Genomic DNA, 19,303 nt, shown 5'->3' on the forward strand with positions numbered 1-19,303 from the left:
GCCAATAATTTGCCTCTCTCTGAATATTTTGTTTCCAAGAGCTAAAACGTGGTCATCTTTTTTTAATCTGTGCTTTTGACCTTACATGGTTATGTCTTTGTTTCGGTTTGTTGTTTCAGCAACTCCCATTCTGCTTCTTGAGATCTTAAGATTTCCTTGCCAGCACAAGGACATCTGGCTCATCCATGGAATTCACAGGAATCAGCCACTAGGTCTCAGCAGCTGGTCCTTGACACCTCCCTTCCTGGAAGGCTCCTGTTGCCCCTCTTTGGGCAGGCTGTCCAGGATGCCTGCACACTCATCTGTGCAGGACTCCAGCAGGTGGACGCTGCACACTCAGGGCTCACACCTGAACAGAATTCCAAGGCAGTGTCCAAAAAGACAGTCAGGTTCTGCCCAATCTTTAATTTGTGTCCTGTGAGACCCAAAGCTTACTGAAGAAATTTAGACACTGTTTCACTCTAGTTATCACTGGGATGCCAGGAAGGAAAAGAGTGCTACTGCTGTTAATACTCTGAACAGCACTCAACAAGATCTCAAAGTGCTTATGCATCTATTTCCTCATGTGTTTTCCACAACCTTGTAAGATAGGGCCAAGAGGAAGAAGGTAAATGGTCATTTTTAAAGATGTTTTAAAGCCCAGCTCTATGAACATACATACTCCATGACTTTAGCAAGTTTTCTAACCTCTGTCAAGATAACTGCCTGTGACTCCAAGAGTTACTGTGAGGAATAACAGACATGGGCCTATGAAGACCTCACACTGTGCCTGGCCCACAGTAAATGCTCAAGGCCTCATAGCGATAATGAATAAATGCCATCATCTCCATTTGACAGATGATGATCCTGTACATCCTGCCTATAAAATCACAAAGCTCTCTGGTAGAACTGGGCCTAGAGGCCAAGTTTTCATTCTTTCTGTCTCTAGGTTCCCAGTAATCACAAGGTCTCTAAAACCCAGCAAAAAAAAAAAAAAAAAAAAAACTGTAGGTGGCCAGGCGCAGCAGCTCACGCCTGTAATCCCAGCATTTTGGGAGAACGCAAGGTGGGCAGATCACTTGAGGTCAGGAGTTCGAGACCAGCATGGCCAACATGGTGAAACCCTGTCTGTCTCTATTAAAAATACAAACAACTAGTCAGGCGTGGTGGCACCTGCCTGTAATCCCAGCTACTCGGGAGGCAGAGGCAGGAGAATCACTTGAACCCGGGAGGCAGAGGTTGCAGTGAGTTGAGATCGTGCCATTGCACTCCAGCTTGGGCAACAAGTGAAACTCTGTCTTTAAAAAAATAATAAAATAAAATAAAATAAAATAAAATAAAATAAAATAAAATAAAATAAAAAACAACTATAGGACCCTGATTTTCTCCCACAAATGCACTAGGGTCAGGATAAATGGAATCAAGGAGAGCCAGTCAGCCATAGACAGCCAAGATTATCCCCCAAGCAGGCAGCCTCTCTCTGTGCAACTGACCACAAATAAAGAGCCCTGTGGGGAATTAATTAGCACCCCAGGAAAAGGTCCTGAGCTCTCAGCATCCCATAGTCTCTTTGATAGTCTTGGATAGTTGAGCTATAACAGGATAAACAAATCTGAGAGGACTCTAGATGCTTCCACTTACAATTCCCTAAATCCCTAATAAAAGATAGTCGTTCTGAACAGCAAGATACTCAGATTTGTAATATGACTTTTAATTGTATATTAATAGAATCCATTTTTACCCATCACCAAGAATTTTTAAGTGGGAAGTAAAGTTCAGGAATAAAAGGATGTTTCCAGCCAAAGTACATAAAGTAGAAAAAGAATACACACACACGCGCACACAGTTATGCTTTATATAAAGCACCCTACCCATCTAAACCAAACCAGAACAAATGCAGAGAATCTTCCTAACGGATCTATTTTACCAACAAATGTTGAAAAGAAGGTTTATAGAAAGCAAGCAGGACATGCCAGATTTCCTCTCCCTGGACCAAAATAAATAAAAACAAACATTTTTGCTTGGATGACTGAAAAGCAGAAAAAGGCATTGGAAATTGATTTGCCCTTCAAACATGTTATTTGTTTAATCTGCTTATCTCAAATCAAAACTAATTATTTCAATCATTTTGAAATGTCCCAAAGAATTATCTGGAATTTAGCCATTGAAAAGTGCCCTGCACATTTGCAAACAGGCAATATTCCACTATTTCAGCACACTGACACCCCCCCACCCCACACCTCCACAGAGTCAAGCATTTGTCCTGGCTAGTGTGTCACCCACTAGAATGTATATGACCCTGCTGGGATACGTGATCTCTTCCCTGATAGGATACAATTAGTTTAACACCTAACATTTGGAGTTGAGACCAAGCCTGGAATCCTTTGCTGTTTTCAAAATGAGTTTGAGAACCCTCGCTTTCCAAAGTCTAATTTTCTACAAGTTATTCTGACAATTAGCAAAAAGGTTCAGCAGAAAACTGCCAGGAAAATATAACTTTTTTTTTTTTTTTTGACCGAGTCTCACTCTGTCGCCCAGGCTGGAGTGCAATGATGGGATCTCAGCTCACCGCAACCTCTGCCTCCCAGGTTCAAGCAATTCTCCTGCCTCAGCCTCCTGAGTAGATGGGATTACAGGCACCTGCCACCATGCCCGGCTAATTTTTGTATTTTTGTAGAGACGAGGTTTCACCATGTTGTCCAGGCAGGTCTTGAACTCCTGATCTCAGGTGATCCACCCCCTCAGCCTCCCAAAGTGCTGGGATTACAGGCATGAGCCACCATGCCTAGCCAAAAATTTTTGAAGTTAACTTCTGACTTGTTCCTTTATTTAAGACAGTAAATACTTTCTCAAAGATGTGTGTCAGGGTCCTATAAAAAGGAGCCTACTTTTTTTTTTCTGAAATGACAAAAAAATTGAATGCGGAGTTAACAATGCAATAGCCCTAAGGGCTTCCTCAAACTGAGAGATCAACATACCTAGCACTTTCTTCAGTGCAATTTGAGTTGTCAAGGTCCACTGTTACCTTCTGACCAAATGCCTCGTCTGTAAGGTCCAGCCAGGTTTGATTCTTAAATTTAATCGTGATTCTTTTGGCCCAGAAGAGAATGCAAGGAATTCCATCGATGGAGACATTAACTGGGCCATGATGGCTGAATGCATTCCAAGATTCTTTTTCTAAATGCCCTTCTTTGCTCAGATTGTAGTTGAGAGCCTAATTAACCAAATATAAAGAACGTAAGAGATGAACTTGTGTCTATGGTGCAAAAGGCCTCCTAGAAATGAAAGAGCTAATTCATATCCCATAATGGTAAATACATGTCATTATACATTTATTAAAACCCATAAAATGTACAATACAAAGAAAGAAATTTACACCAACTACTCTAGTGTAAATACAGATAAAAGAAAAATTAGTTAATAGAGAGCTGCAACTTATGCTTACCAGTAACCAAAGATTATTATTATTATAGCAACAGAAGTGAAGCTGAATATTGTAATGAAAATATAAGAGAGCAAGTAAAATGAACTATTTTAGGTTTTTCTCAACTGTAAGATTCTATAATAAACAAAAAACCAAATACCACATGTTCTCACTTATAAGTGGGAGCTAAGCATTGAGTACACATGGACATAAATATGCAAACCATCCACACTGTGGATGACTGGAGAGTGGAGGGAGTGGAGTGGGTTAAAAAACTACCTATCGGATACTATGCTCACTATCAGGGTGATGTGATTCATACCACAAACCCCAGCATCATGCACTATTCCCTTGTAACAAATCTGCACATGGACCCTCTGTATCCAAAATAAAAGTTGACTTTTAAAAAGAAGAGATTCTAGCCAGGCGCGGTGGCTCATGCCTGTAATCCCAGTATTTTGGGAGGCCGAGGCGGGTGGATCACAAGGTCAGGAGATCAAGACCATCCTGGCTAACACGGTGAAACCCCATCTCTACTAAAAATACAAAAAATTTGCTGGGCGTGGTGGTGGGTGCCTTGTAGTCCCAGCTACTTGGGAGGCTGAGGCAGAAGAGTGGTGTGAATCTGGGAGGTGGAGCTTACAGTGAGCCGAGATCGCACCACTGCACTCCAGCCTGGGCAACAGAGTGAGACTCTGTCTCAAAAAAGTAAATAAATAAAATTTTAAAAGTAAAATAAAAATAAAAAGAAGAGATTCCATAATACATTTCCCCACCCCAATTTGAAGCAAACATATGTTACTTATTAATACAATTATAATTTATATTTTCACAGGAGCACAGACATGATTGAAACGTGTTTTTCAGTTTTTTAGAGCTAGATTACAATCTGGTTTCCTGGCATAGCCATACCTGTGTGATTGGTATTGTTGTGAAATTCTGGACTGGTTTCGTACCTCCATTATTCTGATCTGTCAAATAAATAATGATGTGGTTACCAATGCTAAATGTCCTTTATTTATTAATGTAATTGGGTGGCAATAATATGCTAAGCACTGTCACATATATCAAGCTTGAGCCCCTTCTGGCTCATCGTTTACAGCACACTACTGTAAGATTTCACATGAGTGACTCCTGGTACAGACACCATTGGTCAGGGAATTCTATCACAGAAAGAGCCCTTCCCCACCCCACATGGAATCATGTGGGCAACTGGAGTCTTACCATTCTTCATAACCACTTCTTTATCTGAAGATGTTGGAGAACTGAAATTAGAAAAAAACAAAAAAATTAAAAGATGCTGAATAAATATCTACAATTCAGATGTTATATGAAATTTTAAGAAGTATATTTCACTTTATTACATCTCAGAATAGAGGAGCAGAAACAGCCTGCCAAAACTGTTCATTTCTTAATAGTGAATTTCTCATTTAAAAAGTAGTATGTCTCTCCCCTGTTGTCTCTGCATTTAACAGAGAGAAAGAGAAAGTAACATATGTTCTTCAAAAAACAAATATGGAAAATAAAGAAAAATTTTAAAAAGAAAAATTATTTTATTGTATTTTATTTTATTTCAGATGGAGTCTCACTCTGTCACCCAAGCTGGAGTCCAGTGGTGTGATCTCGGCTCCCTGCTACCTCTGCCTCCTGGGTTCAAGTGATTCTCCTGCCTCAGCCTCCTGAGTAGCTGGGATTACAGGTGTACCACCACACCCTATTAATTCTTGTATTTTTAGTAGAGATGAGGTTTCACCATGTTGACCAGGCTGCTCTTGAACTCCTACCTCAGGTGATCCACCCACCTCGGCCTCCCCAAGTGCTGCGATTACAGGTGTGAGCCACCATGCCCAGCCAGAAAAATTATTTTAAATCAAACCTGATTCTTATTCATTGAATAATATTGCGGGCAGGGGGGCCTACTATGTGCCAAGCAGTGTGCTACACCCTAAGGTTTAACCAATAACAAATACAAAATAACCAAATAATAAAGCATATAAAACATTTTACCGTGAAATTTCATACTCCATTGCATTGTTAACATATCAAAGCCAAAACATCCAACAGAAAACAAGACAGACTCAATTACCAAAAAGTTATACTGGAAACTTATGAGCATATAAATTATGATATATATCCTTGTGTTTATGTGTGTATATATATCCTCTCTATATGCATACAAACACACAAACACACACCACATATGTATATAATTTACTTTTCACAAAGTCTAAAAATGGATTTTTCTGGACATACTGTTTTAGAGTTTGCAATGTTTTTTTAAACTATATCACAAATATTTTCCATGTAATTATATACTTTTGACACATTTTTAATGTCATGTGGTATTATATCATAGAAGTGTATCATAATGTATTTAACCAAATTTCTACTTTTAAGTATTTGTTTTCAATTTTATTAGCATTATAACAATACTGCATTGAACATTTCTGTGGATTGTTTGTTCACACCCATGAGAAGTTCCTTAAGATAAATTCCTTGAAGTGAAATTTCTAAGTGAGAAGATATACACATTTTTCATTACAGGATATTTCAGACATATACAAATATAAACAGAAAAATATAATAAGCCCTCATGTACCTGGACCCATCATTCAGCTTTAGTAATTATCAGGTTATAACCAATCTTGTTTCACCTACAAGCTCACCCTCTTCCCCCATGTGATAGTAGTTTGAATAAAATATCAAAAATTATGTCATTTCAGTATATATCTCTAAAAGAAAAGAACTTTTAAAAATAACAGCACAATTACATCTAGAAAATACTGATAATTATTTAACATAAAAGTAGTGTTTAAATCTCCAGTTTTGTCATAAACGTCTTAAAGATTTAACAGTTTGTTTATTGCATATTTTAAGTTTTCCATAAGTTTTACCTACTACTGTAGGTATATGAGAATGTAAATCAAACTCTAAACAATTCCAATCTAAGGTCTCTATATATCGCTATCATATAAACTCAACATTTTTATAATTAGAGAAAGATATATATTACATGATATATATGCAAAACATAATTGTAGCTGAAGAGTTACTAAATCTATATCATAATAAAGTGCTTTAGAATTAACTATATGGACCCAATTACAAATTAAATGCACCATTCTCCCTGTAATATGATCCCGATTATCTAATGAGAATTTCTGAAGATGAAAAATTGGTGACCATGCTGTCTACTAGTTGCTGTTCATAAATGTATGCATGCATGCAATTCATTAATTTTTATCAACTTTATTGAGGTATATAATTTATGTACAGTAAATTGCATTCATGAAAATTATACAATTATATGAGTTTTGGCACAGGCACATACCCATGACCCCACTGCCACAACAACAATACAGAATGTTTATAACACCCAAAAAAGTTTCCACTTGCATTTTTGCAGCTAAGAGTTGTTCCCTCCACCCTCAACCCGAGAAAACTACAGACTTGCTTCTGCCACTTTAGATTAGTTAGCATTTTCTTTTTTCTTTTTTGAGATGGAGTTTCACTCTTGCCACCCAGGCTGGAGTGCAATGGCGTGATCTCAGTTCACCACAACCTCCACCTCCTGGGTTCAAGCAATTATCCTGCCTCAGCCTCCCAAGTAGCTGGGATTACAGGCATGCACCACCACACCCAGCTAATTTTGTATTTTTAGTAGAGACAGAGTTTCTCTATGTTGGTAAGGCTGGTCTCGAACTCCCGACCTCAGGTGATCTGCCCATTCGGCCTCCCAAAATGCTGGGATTACAGGCGTGAACCACCGCACCCGGCCTAGTTAGCATTTTCTACAATTGCGTATAAATGGAATCATACATATTCCTTAGCATTTGGCTTCTTTCCGTCTTATCATAATGACTTTGAAATTCATGTACGTGGTTGCATATGTCAGTAGTTCATTCTGTTTTAGTGTTAAGAAGTATTTCATTGTATGGATATGCCATACTTTGTCTATGCACACATTCATGAATATGTGGGGTGATTCTGGTTTGGAGCTACTACAAATATTTAAGAACATTAATGTATAGGAGTTTGTGTGAATATGTTTTTGTTTCTCTTAAATAAATAGCCAGGAATGGAATGACCAAGTCACATAATAGAAGTAACTTTTTAGAAAAGCTGCCAGTCAATTTTGGCTTCCCTGTTGTTCAACATTCTTGCTAACATTTCGTATCATCAATCTGTTTAATTTTAACCATTCCAATGGGTGTGGGTTGCTAGCTCAGTTTAATTTTAATATGCATTTCCCTGGTGATTAATGATGCCCCGCATTTTTTCTTATGCCTATAGAGCATTCATATAGTTTCTTTTGTGAAGTGTGCTTAAATCTTTTGCTCACTTTAAAAATTAAATTCATTGACCTCCATAAGCGCTCTTTATATGTGCTGGATGCAAGTCCTGTGTCTGATATACACACACCGGAAATATTTTCTTGCATTCTGTCTTCCTTTTTCATTTTAATGGTGGTTTTCAAAGAGCAAAAGTTCTAATTTTCATAAAGTCCAATGTAATCTTTTTATCTGTTATAGCCTATGTTTTTATTTCTAAAAGAAATATTTGCCCAACAAGGTCACCAAGATTTTCCTCTTGTGCTTCTCCTAGAAGTTTTCAAATTTTAACTTTTACACTTAAGTCCATTTTGAGTTGATTTTTGTGAGTTAAGGTACTTGCATCATTTTGGAGCTAAGGATAAAGAAAATGTCCTATTAAGCTTGCAGAAGTAAAAAACAAGAATCATGCAAGAATTCAGCCAATGCATCCCTCTCACCCCTTCACAGAAGCTAATGGGCAAAAGTCAACAAAGAGAAAGCACAGGCTCTCATAAACAGCAGATCTCACTAGAAGAGTGGTGAAGCAAAACTAAGACTAACCATTGTACATCAGACATAGAATCAGTCCAGACTGGAGCAAGAGGACAATAAAAGGAAGACATACAGAGAGATCTCTAAGTGAAAGGGGAATTTGAGAGACCACTGCATATTGGAGGAAAGAACATGTGAAAAGAATTAAGACTATGCATGTTTTGAAATTGCAACTACAAAAAGGCCATTTTTAACTCAAGGGAAAAAGAAAAGTTATTCAAAAAAAAAAAGAAAGAAACAAAATACAGTCCACTAGCTGGCTTGTCTGTGAACAATATACATAGTCATTTTGATGCAAGCACTGATGAACTGAAAGTAGTAATGTAACTATATTGAATGGGGGGAGTGAAGGAAAGAAAGATGAGGACATTGTTGGAGACAGGAACTTTGTCAATAATAAAGGAACTTGTTATAAAATCTAACATGTATAAATGGAGAAATCATCTATGCATATTATTTTGATACTATGGCAGTACAGTGAATTGTATGATTGTTACCAAGTCTTTGTTTCCTTCTCTGGGAGAGGATTTTGCATCCCCCTAGGCCATATGACTTGCAGTTCCTCCCTGTGGGTGGAAAATGCTTCCTGCCCCATCATTAGGCTTGGCCACTATATGGACAGGAGACAGGGAAATACTGGATAGAAGAGGGCAGTTCCTGGCAAAGGCCCCACCCTTAAGCCTGGAAACCCATGGCCCTAAATGGGAACAAGCTTTCCTGTTTCTGTGCCCAAATGTTGCCTTTTGGCCCACCAGGGCCCCCTATCCAGTACCCATATAAACCCCAAACCCCAGGCTCCACAAGCAGATGAGCAGATGAACAGGTGAACAGAAGAGCAGCAGAACAGCATGACAGAGAAGGAGAGACAAGAAGGAGTGTCTAAACATCTAGAGGAGTTTGGCTGGGGACAGTCAGAGAGGAGATTGGCTGCTGGACAGCCACACTCCAGGGGAAGATCATCTCCCACTCCATCCCCCTTCCAGCTCCCCATCCCTCCTACTGAGAGCCACCTCCACCACTCAATATAACCCCCACATTCACCATCCTTCGAGCCCTTGTGTAACCTGATTCTTCCTGGATGCCAAACAAAAACCTGGGGTCCAAGAGGGCACTAAACTGGTTAACACTTAAGCCGTCTGCAGATGGCAGAGCTAAAAGAGCACTGTAACACACCCACTGGGGCTTTGAGAGTCACAGGCACCCAACCCTAGATGCCACCATGAGGCCAGAGCCCAAAAGCACTTGCCCTGGTTCCTACACCTGCCCGTCTGCATGCTCCCCGTCTTATAAAAGGTTTGAGCACACGTGGCAGCAGCCAAACAAATGTGCCACATCGCCGTTGCACGTCCTGCAAGGAGGGGTCAGGGAACTCTCCAGTTTCAGCTATGTATCTTAATTAGGCCAATGCAATATGAGCAGAAGCAACAACGTGACAGTTCTGCAGAAGTTGCAAGTGTCTGCATGTGCCTGCCATCTCTTGCCCCATTCCCTCTGTCATAAGAACGGCATGCCCAAATAGGGGCTGTTCTTTCAGCCTGGGACTTGGAATGAGAAGTGGAAACAGAGCTAGAGCAGGGTCACAGCAGCCCACCTGTAGCTGTCAGAAGTAACAGGAGCAAGAAAGAAATGTTTGAGGCTACAAACTTCTACAATATAGGGGTTGTTTGTTTCTAGAAAAAAGTCTAGATACAAGGTCACTAATACAAGCAGTGACCAACAGAAGAAACAACTAAAAATTTGAAAATGTTTGCCTATAGAAATAACTAGAAGACAATTTTTCCTTTAATGTGTGTCTTATCACCTTTTGATTTTTTGAAACCAGGTAGGTGTATTACTTTGACTAAAATTTCTAATTTAATTTTTTAAAAAGATACCTTCCTTTAGAAACTTATAAATTAGCATTACGGTTTACATTAAGTGTCTTGTGAGTATAAGTTTAATTTCCTGAGCAACAAAAGTGAGGTTCCCATCCAAGTAATAATGAAACTATAATAAAGATATGCTTTAGCCAAATAATCTAACCTACCTAAACTCCAGACTTTGTAGTACAGGTTAAAATGTAACTGAATATAATATATGAAATAGGCACAAATACCCAGACATTATCCAGGCAGACTTCGTCCTGCCAGCTGTGCTTGCCTTATTTCACCTCTTCCCTTCTCTCTCTGCTCCAGCTACTCTAGTATTATTCAGTTCCTTGAACACTTCATGGTTCATTTTTCCCTTAGCACCTGCTGCTCCCTCCACCTGGAATGTTCTCCATCCTCCTAGTGATTTTCTACATATCCTCCAGATGACAGCGCATCACTTCCTCAGGAACACAATCCCTAACTTCTGCAAGTTCCAATCCCCCTATTGTATGTGCTCATTGCTTCCTATACTTTTCTTTCACATTTCAAAGTTTATTTGGAATAATATATATCATTTGATTAACAAGGGCTTCCCTATTAGACTTAGTCCATGAGGGCAGGGACTAACCTTGTTGTGCTCACCATTGTAGACCCAGCACCTAGCATGGGGCCTCGCTACTTAAAAGCACCAATTATTTTAAAAATGTGTTGCATGCATGAATGAACTAAGAAATTAATGAAAATACTCTGAAATAAAAGTGGAAAATGGGAGGTCACACAGGATTTCTTTTTGGATCAAGAATAAACCCAACTTGAGAAAGAAATGTGCAAAGTGAGAATAATGACCCCTACTCACGCTATGTTTAGAAACCGTGTATTGAGCTTAAAATATAATCCTCCTTCCTACAGACAGAATATTGAATAGCCCCAGGGACCTGAAAGATATTTTAAATTTTGGATCTATTATTTGAAAGAACACATAAAACAACAACTGTTGTTTCCTTCATAATGAATTAATGAGCCGTATTATTAGATTCAAATGATCATTGACTTATGTGATTTCTAAGATCTAAAGCTTCTGAAGCTAAAATTAAGCCCTTTAACTTTGTCTTAAAAACAGAACTGGGATTTTTCTAATTCTTGGTGTACATTTTACTGGTGTAATACACAAATCAGGCATTTCTGTGTAACCCAGGTGTGGAACCAGGACTAGGCTTTAACCACCTAAAGGATATAAGTCACTTACTATTCAAAAGTGAACCTGAAGGAAAGCACCAATAGACTCAGAAACAATGGAAGAAAAAAAGTGTTAATGTCTATATGTAAAGATTTTATCAGTTTTGGACTAAGGAGTCTTTAACCCGAGTTCTGCCAGACTCTCCTGCTTGCTGCTGTCCGCTGTGTTCACACTAAATTCCCTGATGCATTTGTTGAGAAGGCACACAATGAGTCAGTGAGAGACATGACATACCTTAATTGCTATTCAGATTTTGAATATTCTTTTTTATAGAAAAAGCTGTAAATGTTCCTTAAATGATGTATAAAGAAGCCAAAAGGACAACAGAAATAGAAACAGGAATTTAATTGCCATCTCTTAACAGTTAAAACGATTTAACGCCTTTTCTTTGAAGGACAGGATATATATTTCTGAAGTTTTCTATTTTTTTCTTACTCTTTTCTCACATAATAATGGCAGGAGATACTGTGGAATTAACATTTCCTTGTAAGTATGAAAGAAATCTGAACACTGATTTGAGGAGTCATTTTCTCATAGATAAATACTTTGATACATACTACAAAAGTTTCTTGGATATTTTGAACAAATAACCCTCTCTTACAAAAAAGCTTATATTTTTACCTCAAGCATAAACTCTGTTCAATAATTTTTGTAGCTACCTGTATGATCTAGCATATCCATTTTGAATCACAAACAAATGTAGATATGAAACAACATAAAGAAATCACAGAGCCACCTAATTTCATACTTGCACTTAAGTTCACAAATACATTGCTTTAAAAGATGTGCAGTTACTCACCTTACATTCTTCCTGGCAAATATATGGTCCAAGGTTAGTGAAAATCCTGTACATAAAAAAATCAGTGAAAAACTAAACAAGATTTTTTTTCCCATCAGAAAACAATCAGTTTCTTCAAAGCAAGAACATCTGTTAATTCATAAATGCAAACAGAGCAAACGCAGTACTTTTCATGCCATGTGACTGACAGCATATTCAACCAATAACAGGGCAGCTTTCTCAGAATGTATTCCAAGGTGGGGCGGGAGGGAAGGGAGGGGTCTGATAATGCTTACAGTATGGAGTGAAATAAATATTTAGGTTTTTAATTATTCATCTCATGGAAAGATTATTAAGGAGCCAATTTTTAAAGAAAATATATTTACCACTTAAGCTCATTTTAGAAATTTGCATTGTTTTGATACTGTCATATAACTCTTAAGACTTTATGTTATATACTTCATACTACATATATGTCATACTATTATATATTTCATATTACACTTCAGGAAGCTATTAATTTGTCCCCAAAATCTATGAAGTATATATTTTTATATGTATTTTTCAGGTGAATAAATAAATAAAAATCTTCGGAACTTCCCTAAATTCACATGTATGTCCTAGTTCACAGTTTCCTGATGAATTCATAAGCCTCCATTTGCCAAGAGGTGTGGACAGCAACGGTGAGGAGCACAGGAGCACCGGCTTTGGAATCAGAAGCTCCTTACCAGGGAGCAAGCTGACACCAGGCAGGTGATTTTCCCTCTGAAGCCTTGTTTCCTCATCTGCGGAGTAGGGACAGACACACTTAATTGTTGTGAAGATTAAATGGGATCATGGATAAAAGGTTTTTTTTGTGGTTTTTTGGTTGGTTTTTTTTTTTTTTTTTCTGTCAGAGTCTCCCTCTGTCAGGCTGGAATGCAATGGCGCGATCTCGGCTCACTGCAACCTCAATGTCCTGAGTTCAAGTGATTCTCCTGCCTCAACCTCCCGAGTAGCTGGGATTACAGGCATGCACCACCACGCCCAGCTAATTTTTGTATTTTTAGTAGAGGCGGGGTTTCGCCATGTTGGCCAGGCTGGTCTCGTGCTATTGACCTCAGGTGATGTGCCCGCCTCGGCTCCCCAGAGTGCTGGGATTACAGGCGTGAGCCACGTGCCAGGCCATGAAAGGCTCTTCTTAACGCTTAGCTAAGTAGAGTGTCTATTGTTATTCCTTCCCTGCTGGCCTCTCCTGTCACCTCACTCCCCTAAAAGCCTGAAAAACAAAACAAACCACAAAATTCCTAAGAGTTGTTTTACATTTTTTTAAAGTACAATTAAAATGCCACAATAAAGAAAACCCTCCAAAATTAAAGTGTCAAGTGTCACCATTTGGGGCACTTAGGAACGCTGATGGCTTAAAGACCAAGTACTGGGAGCGGAAAAGGGCTATTTGTAAGTGAAATTTCAGAGATGATGGACTATAGGAAAGCTGGGGTCTTCGCGTGAGGAGACATTCCTATTCCTCTCACACACCACTTTCTCCCAACATAGTTCAGGGGACCCCAGCAGAAAATCAGAAGAGGAGAATAAAGCAGAATGACTAGGGGAAGTGGGAGAATGCCGGAATAAGGAAGAAAGCTGCTAACAAAAATTACAAAATCAAAAGGGTCGCTGGCCTTAAACGTGGCCTTTCCGTGCCCCATCTAATTCCTACTGCCTCCTCATACTGTCTTTTCTTCTCTGTTTTCATTTCACCCAGCTTCTACTCTTCACTACTCCTTTTCTCATTCCGTTCTTTACCTGATTCTGTGGAATTTCATGTAACAAGCAGGTCTGGATAAAAGAAGTTAGTTTTAGGTAAACAGATAGCCTATAGGATAACCTGTTACAGCTGAATGTCCAAAAAAAAAAAAAAAAACAAATGATTTTAATATAAGCATATTCCATGCAATATTTGGAACATACTATATTTAAAACTTATTGTTTATTTGAAAAATTAAGTTTAACTGGGCATCCTATATTTTTAGTTTGCTAAACCAGCCAGTCCTAGTCTTAGGGAAGCTCAGCTACTCAAAGTGTAAAGTGCATACAAATCACATGAGATTCTGTTAAAATGCAAATTTTGACCCAGTAGGTCTGGAGTGGGGTGTAGGATACCACATTCCTAACCAGCTCCCAGATGATGATGATGGTGATGCTGCTTGCCTGAGAACCGCCCTTTGAGAAGCAAGGATCTAGAACAGCATTGTTCAATAGAAATAGAATGAGAGCTACACATGGAATTTAAAATGTTCTAGTCACATTAAAAAGAAGTAAAAATAAACAGATGAAACTAATGTTAACAGTATTTTTATATAACCTATCTAAAACACTATCATTTCAAACATACTTAATTTTAAGAATTATTAGTGAAACATTTTACATTTTTTCTGCCCTAAATCTGAACTCTAGTGTATAATTTTTAAAATTTATTTATTTCTATATTTTGTAGAGATGGGGGTCTTGATATGTTACCCAGGCTGGTCTCGAACTCCTGGGCTCAAGCAGTCCTCCCACCTCAGCCTCCAAAAGTGCTGGAATTACAGGCGTTAGCCACCGTGCTACTTATATCTCAATTCCAATAAGCAAAATTTCAAGCGTTCAGTGGACACTTGTGACTAGCGCCCACTGTATTGGACAGTGCAGATACAGAACATCTCCTGCAGCTGCCAGAGAAGTACCTGGTATTCTCCCATGGGAGCAGTGGCAGTGCCTACTCCTCAAGGCCCTGGTCAGGAGAAAGTGAGAGCCCAAGCCAATGATGATCCTGCATTGTGACAATAATGGTTCTGTGAACCCTGAGAAAGGAGAGTGTTAGTCCCTTAGTGGTTATCACATAAGAATCTTTCGGCCAGGCATGGTGGCCCATGCCTGTAATCCCAGCATTTAGGAGGCCAAGGCGGGCGGATCACGAGGACAGGAGCTCGAGACCAGCCTGGCGGACATGGTGAAACCCCATCTCTACTAAAAATACAAAAAAGTAGCCGGGCATGGTAGCAGGTGCCTGTAATCCCAGCTACTAGGGAGGCTGAGGGAGGAGAATTGCTTGAACCCAGGAGGCGGAGGTTGCAGTGAGTCAAGACCATGCCACAGCACTCCAGCCTGGAAAACAGAGCAAGATTCCATCTCAAAAAAAAAAAAAAAGAATCTTTCATGGAAATATGCTTGGGTTTACATTTTCAGACATACACACAATATTTTTAATTTAAAGTATCGTTTTAATAGATTTTATGTCCTGATCCTAAAATTTTAACATAGTATTCTTTCTGTTGTTGAAACATTCTCCCACTTGGTTAAGAACATTCAAGGCATAATAATTAGTAGCTAGTAGGTTTCACACATGTATTTTAGACTAGAAGTCACACTTAAGATGTGATTGTCTGAGAACAGCTCATCTTGTGACTTTGGAGGAGAAAAACAGTGACAAGAAATGCTAATTGCACATCTTAGAGGCTGCAAAGCACTAGGGTGTCACCTGCCTGGCATCGTACCTTCCCGCTCGGACTGCTGAGGAACCTCTGTGAAGAACTGTGAAGGGTCTGAGATTTTACTCACTTCGAAGCTAACTAGTTAGTCTGACAGTTTTATGAATACTGACAGAAGACACAGACTCCTGGGTCAGAGAAAAGGACTTTATTACTCACCGCACAGCAAGTGGCACAAGCATCAGTATATCTGGTCGGTTCCCCTTCCCCTTGGAGTAATGTAGGTAGGCCCAGATGGATAATTGCACACACAGTGGGCTTCATTTCAGGAGAGAAACCCTGAGCTTAAGGAGCCCCAGTTTTTTTATAGTGGGTAGTAAACCTATCTGCCCTTTGCTCTGAGGGGAAACGCTACCTCTACTTTCCAATGCTATAAGCAAGTCTGTCCTTTGCTACAAAGGGGACATGATTTCTACCGTTCAAGGCTTCTCCCCATACAAACATCCTAGAAAAGGTATTCAGAACAAAGACTAGTTAGGGACTAGCTCACAACACATGCAGAAAATGCAGAGGCACATGGCATTTCCCCTCCACCGTCTCCACAGGAGAACAGGAAACTGTATAGCCATGCTACCTTCTTTACAACTGGAAACAACTTGGGTTTGCTTTATTTTTTGATTTACTATATATAACTAAATGATATGTTACCTGAATATTTGAATATCAAAAATCTATCTTCCCATAATCATATATGACCATATAGAATTGTGTTCCCACAGGAACAAAAATGGATCTAACTTAAGAATTCTAATATTTACCTTGAGAAGACTAATGGGTGCACAGTCTCTATTCATTCAATGCTCTCAGACCAAAAGTTGCATAAATGTTTATATCATTTATAATGTCTTTGCACAGTGATTCAAAATCCGAATCCATGTACCTCCTACAAAGCCCGGCGTGGCCTGGGCCCTGCTGGTCTCTCTTGCCTCATTTAACACCAGCTCCTCCTCCTGAACATGTTCCAGGCACACTGGCTCACACTCAGCTTCTCAGCACCCTCAACATGCCAAGCTCCTTTGCACCCAAGTGACCTTGCACATACTGTTCTCTCTGTGAAGTCACCTCACACCTCTCTACCTCTCCCTGTATCTTATTCACTTTCATCATAAATATCACAATTTGCACTGAGAGATTTATTTTCTTGTGTACTTACTGATGCTGTTTCTTCATCACACGGTACACTCCTTGAGGGCAGATACTATGTCTATTTGACTGATATATACCTGGAGCCCAACTTAGTACTCAGTAAAATACACAGAATGAATGAATGATCCTATCGAAAAATGCCACAGAATTAATTCCCACTTTGTGCCACATGGTTATGACTCCCAAGGCCTGAGTCTTTAGGCAACTATAATGGGAAAATCAATTAATTCAAGTATTCCATAGAATTCTGCCACTTGAAAATGGGAACAGACAAAATCCAGGTTACATCAGTTCACTAACACCCTCCATGCCCCAAGGAGCAGGAGGTACTATATAACTCTTTATCAAGTTCAGAGCAAAATTGCTGCCGTGATTTCTACCAATTTTCATCAAATTAACTTCCGCATTAATTAGAATCAGGATGGTACATTAAATAGTTGTAAGTGCTTTTAATTTAAATGTTCACATTTCTCACGTTAGGTTTCCCTTTGACTTCCTGGAACACAGATGATGTGCCAGATTAATGGCACTTACTTGTGTTCTGGGCTGCTCAAGCTAAACTAAGACAGGAGACCTGCTCTTGAAACAAATTTGTGCACTCAACAAATACTGATTGTCACCGTGCTAGACTCTTTACCAGGAATACAAAGTGCAAAATACAGTCCTTACCCCCAAAATCCTCCCAGCTCAGTAACATGCAGAAATGTAAACACCTTTGGGATACAGCAAACCAATGACCTTGCTTACGCTCAGCCCCACCTCTTCCCCAGGCAATGGCTGATTAAATGAAGGAGACAATGGCAGGTATATAATAGACACTCCGATATGGGTTTCTTTACTTGAAGTACAAAAGAGCCTTTATCAGAAGGATTTGCTAAATGACATATTTAGTGTGGTAATCAAGGCAAGACTAGGAACAGAGGCTTGAGCCTCACAGACCTGGGACCCAGGGAAGGAAAAGGCCTCCACTACCCTCAAAAGATGCTCTCACCAGGCACCTGCGGCGTCCACTTTGACAGAGACACTGAGATGAAATTCAGGTTGAGAATATGTGCCATGTGATGTTGCCCTATCCTTGAAGTCACATTTATAACAAGGGCAAAATGAATTATTTCGATATAAATTAGCCAGCACATCTAGTTTCTTTATTGCTGTTGTTGTTGTTGTTTTTGAGATGGATTCTCACTCTGTTGCCCAGACCGGAGTGCAATGGCGTGATCTCAGCTTACTGCAACCTCCACCTCCCGGGTTCAAGCAATTCTCATGCCTCAGCCTCCCGAGTAGTTTGGGACTACATGTGTGAGCCACCGCACCTGGATCATTTTTGTAATTTTTGTAGAGACGGGGTTTCACCATGTTGGCCAGGCTGGTCTCAAACTCCTGACCTCAGGTGATCTATCCGCCTTGGCCTTCCAAAGTTCTGGGATTACAGGTATGAGCCACCACACCCGGCCATGCACACTTAGTTTGAAAGGGAGTATTATATACAACTACTTGGTAACAACTCCAATATATTATTTTCTAAATAAATACTTTTGTGAATTCTAACTTAAAACCCATCTAAGTAAATTTTAAAATTCACATGTACATGGGCACACTATTCCATAGTATGCGAAATGGCTGTATCTATGAACTGGCTACAGAGTCATTCATTTTGGCTATCCTCATAATTAGCAATGATCGCTAGAACCAACGAGATCAAGAAGCAATTTTTAAATCAGCACTTCTGTTCTTTTGTATAGCAATGCAAACCCAGAACCCCTCTCTTCTTCTTTTCTTTTTTCTTCCTCTATTTCCTTCCTTTTCTCTCACTTTTTTTAATTCAAAGGAAAAAACTGGTTTACAGCAAAGTCCTTTAAGCGATAAAGTCTAAATAATATAGTGTCTGAGATTTTGCACGCTTATTTTGGTAGGAATTTTTATATTTATACATTATAATCATTTACCTATTATATTTGAATAATCTTGAAATAATCCTGATGATTTTTCATTTTACTGTGGAATGCAAGGGCTGAAAGAGTCACTTCTGCCATTCTGCATCACCAAAGATCAACTGTTTCCCCACTGAACTCATAGACAACACGGATCTGGTCCATCTACCCAGCTGTGAAATCTCTCCAGGGAAGGAGATTCTAACACATTTCTCACATTGCAGTGAGAAAAATTATCTTTCTTTTCCTAGTGAGAAAAAGTCTCTTTCTTTTCTTAGAACTCAAAGGTCCCTACTGAAATAGAAGCTTATTTCCCTTTGCTTGATTCTCAGCCAAGCTCAAGAACACCTGGAGAACAACTTTTAATATGCATCTTAAAATTATACCTCCCTTCCAGGAATTTTACAAAGAGCATCAAAGAACAGCTTTGTGAACTCCCCCTAGATCCCACACAGAGGTTTAATTATAATAACCGGATTTTAAAGATCAGCTCTGAGTATTAGTAAGATCATATGGCAACACAGACTATTTCTTTAGTTCTACCTTGGAATAGAGGTGAGAAGAAATAATCACTGCACCAAGCA

At 39.2% G+C, this 19,303-nt stretch overlaps 1 protein-coding gene across 19 annotated transcripts in view; it reads right to left on the reverse strand.

The window, feature by feature from the left end:
- The window catches only part of LOC103224026 (V-type proton ATPase subunit S1-like protein), a 110,295-nt gene that overhangs the window by 77,809 nt on the left and 13,183 nt on the right, over nt 1–19,303 (reverse strand). For 15 of the 19 annotated variants that reach the window (XR_012092731.1, XR_012092730.1, XR_005234611.2 and 12 more), the window contains 4 exons: nt 12,155–12,200; nt 4,628–4,668; nt 4,316–4,374; nt 2,958–3,193 (listed from right to left, as the gene is read on the reverse strand). Coding sequence is in view for 8 of the 19 variants with exons in the window: in XM_037982170.2 (XP_037838098.2) it covers nt 2,958–3,193; nt 4,316–4,374; nt 4,628–4,668; nt 12,155–12,200 (382 nt within the window). In the remaining 11 variants the exon portion in view is untranslated. Of the gene's footprint in view, nt 1–2,957; nt 3,194–4,315; nt 4,375–4,627; nt 4,669–12,154; nt 12,333–19,303 lie in introns of those variants that run through there. The other 4 variants (XM_037982174.2, XM_037982173.2, XM_073014636.1 and 1 more) reach the window with 2 other exon arrangements.

This window comes from Chlorocebus sabaeus, chromosome 4 (genome assembly GCF_047675955.1).
Source record: "Chlorocebus sabaeus isolate Y175 chromosome 4, mChlSab1.0.hap1, whole genome shotgun sequence".
Taxonomy (NCBI): domain Eukaryota; kingdom Metazoa; phylum Chordata; class Mammalia; order Primates; family Cercopithecidae; genus Chlorocebus; species Chlorocebus sabaeus.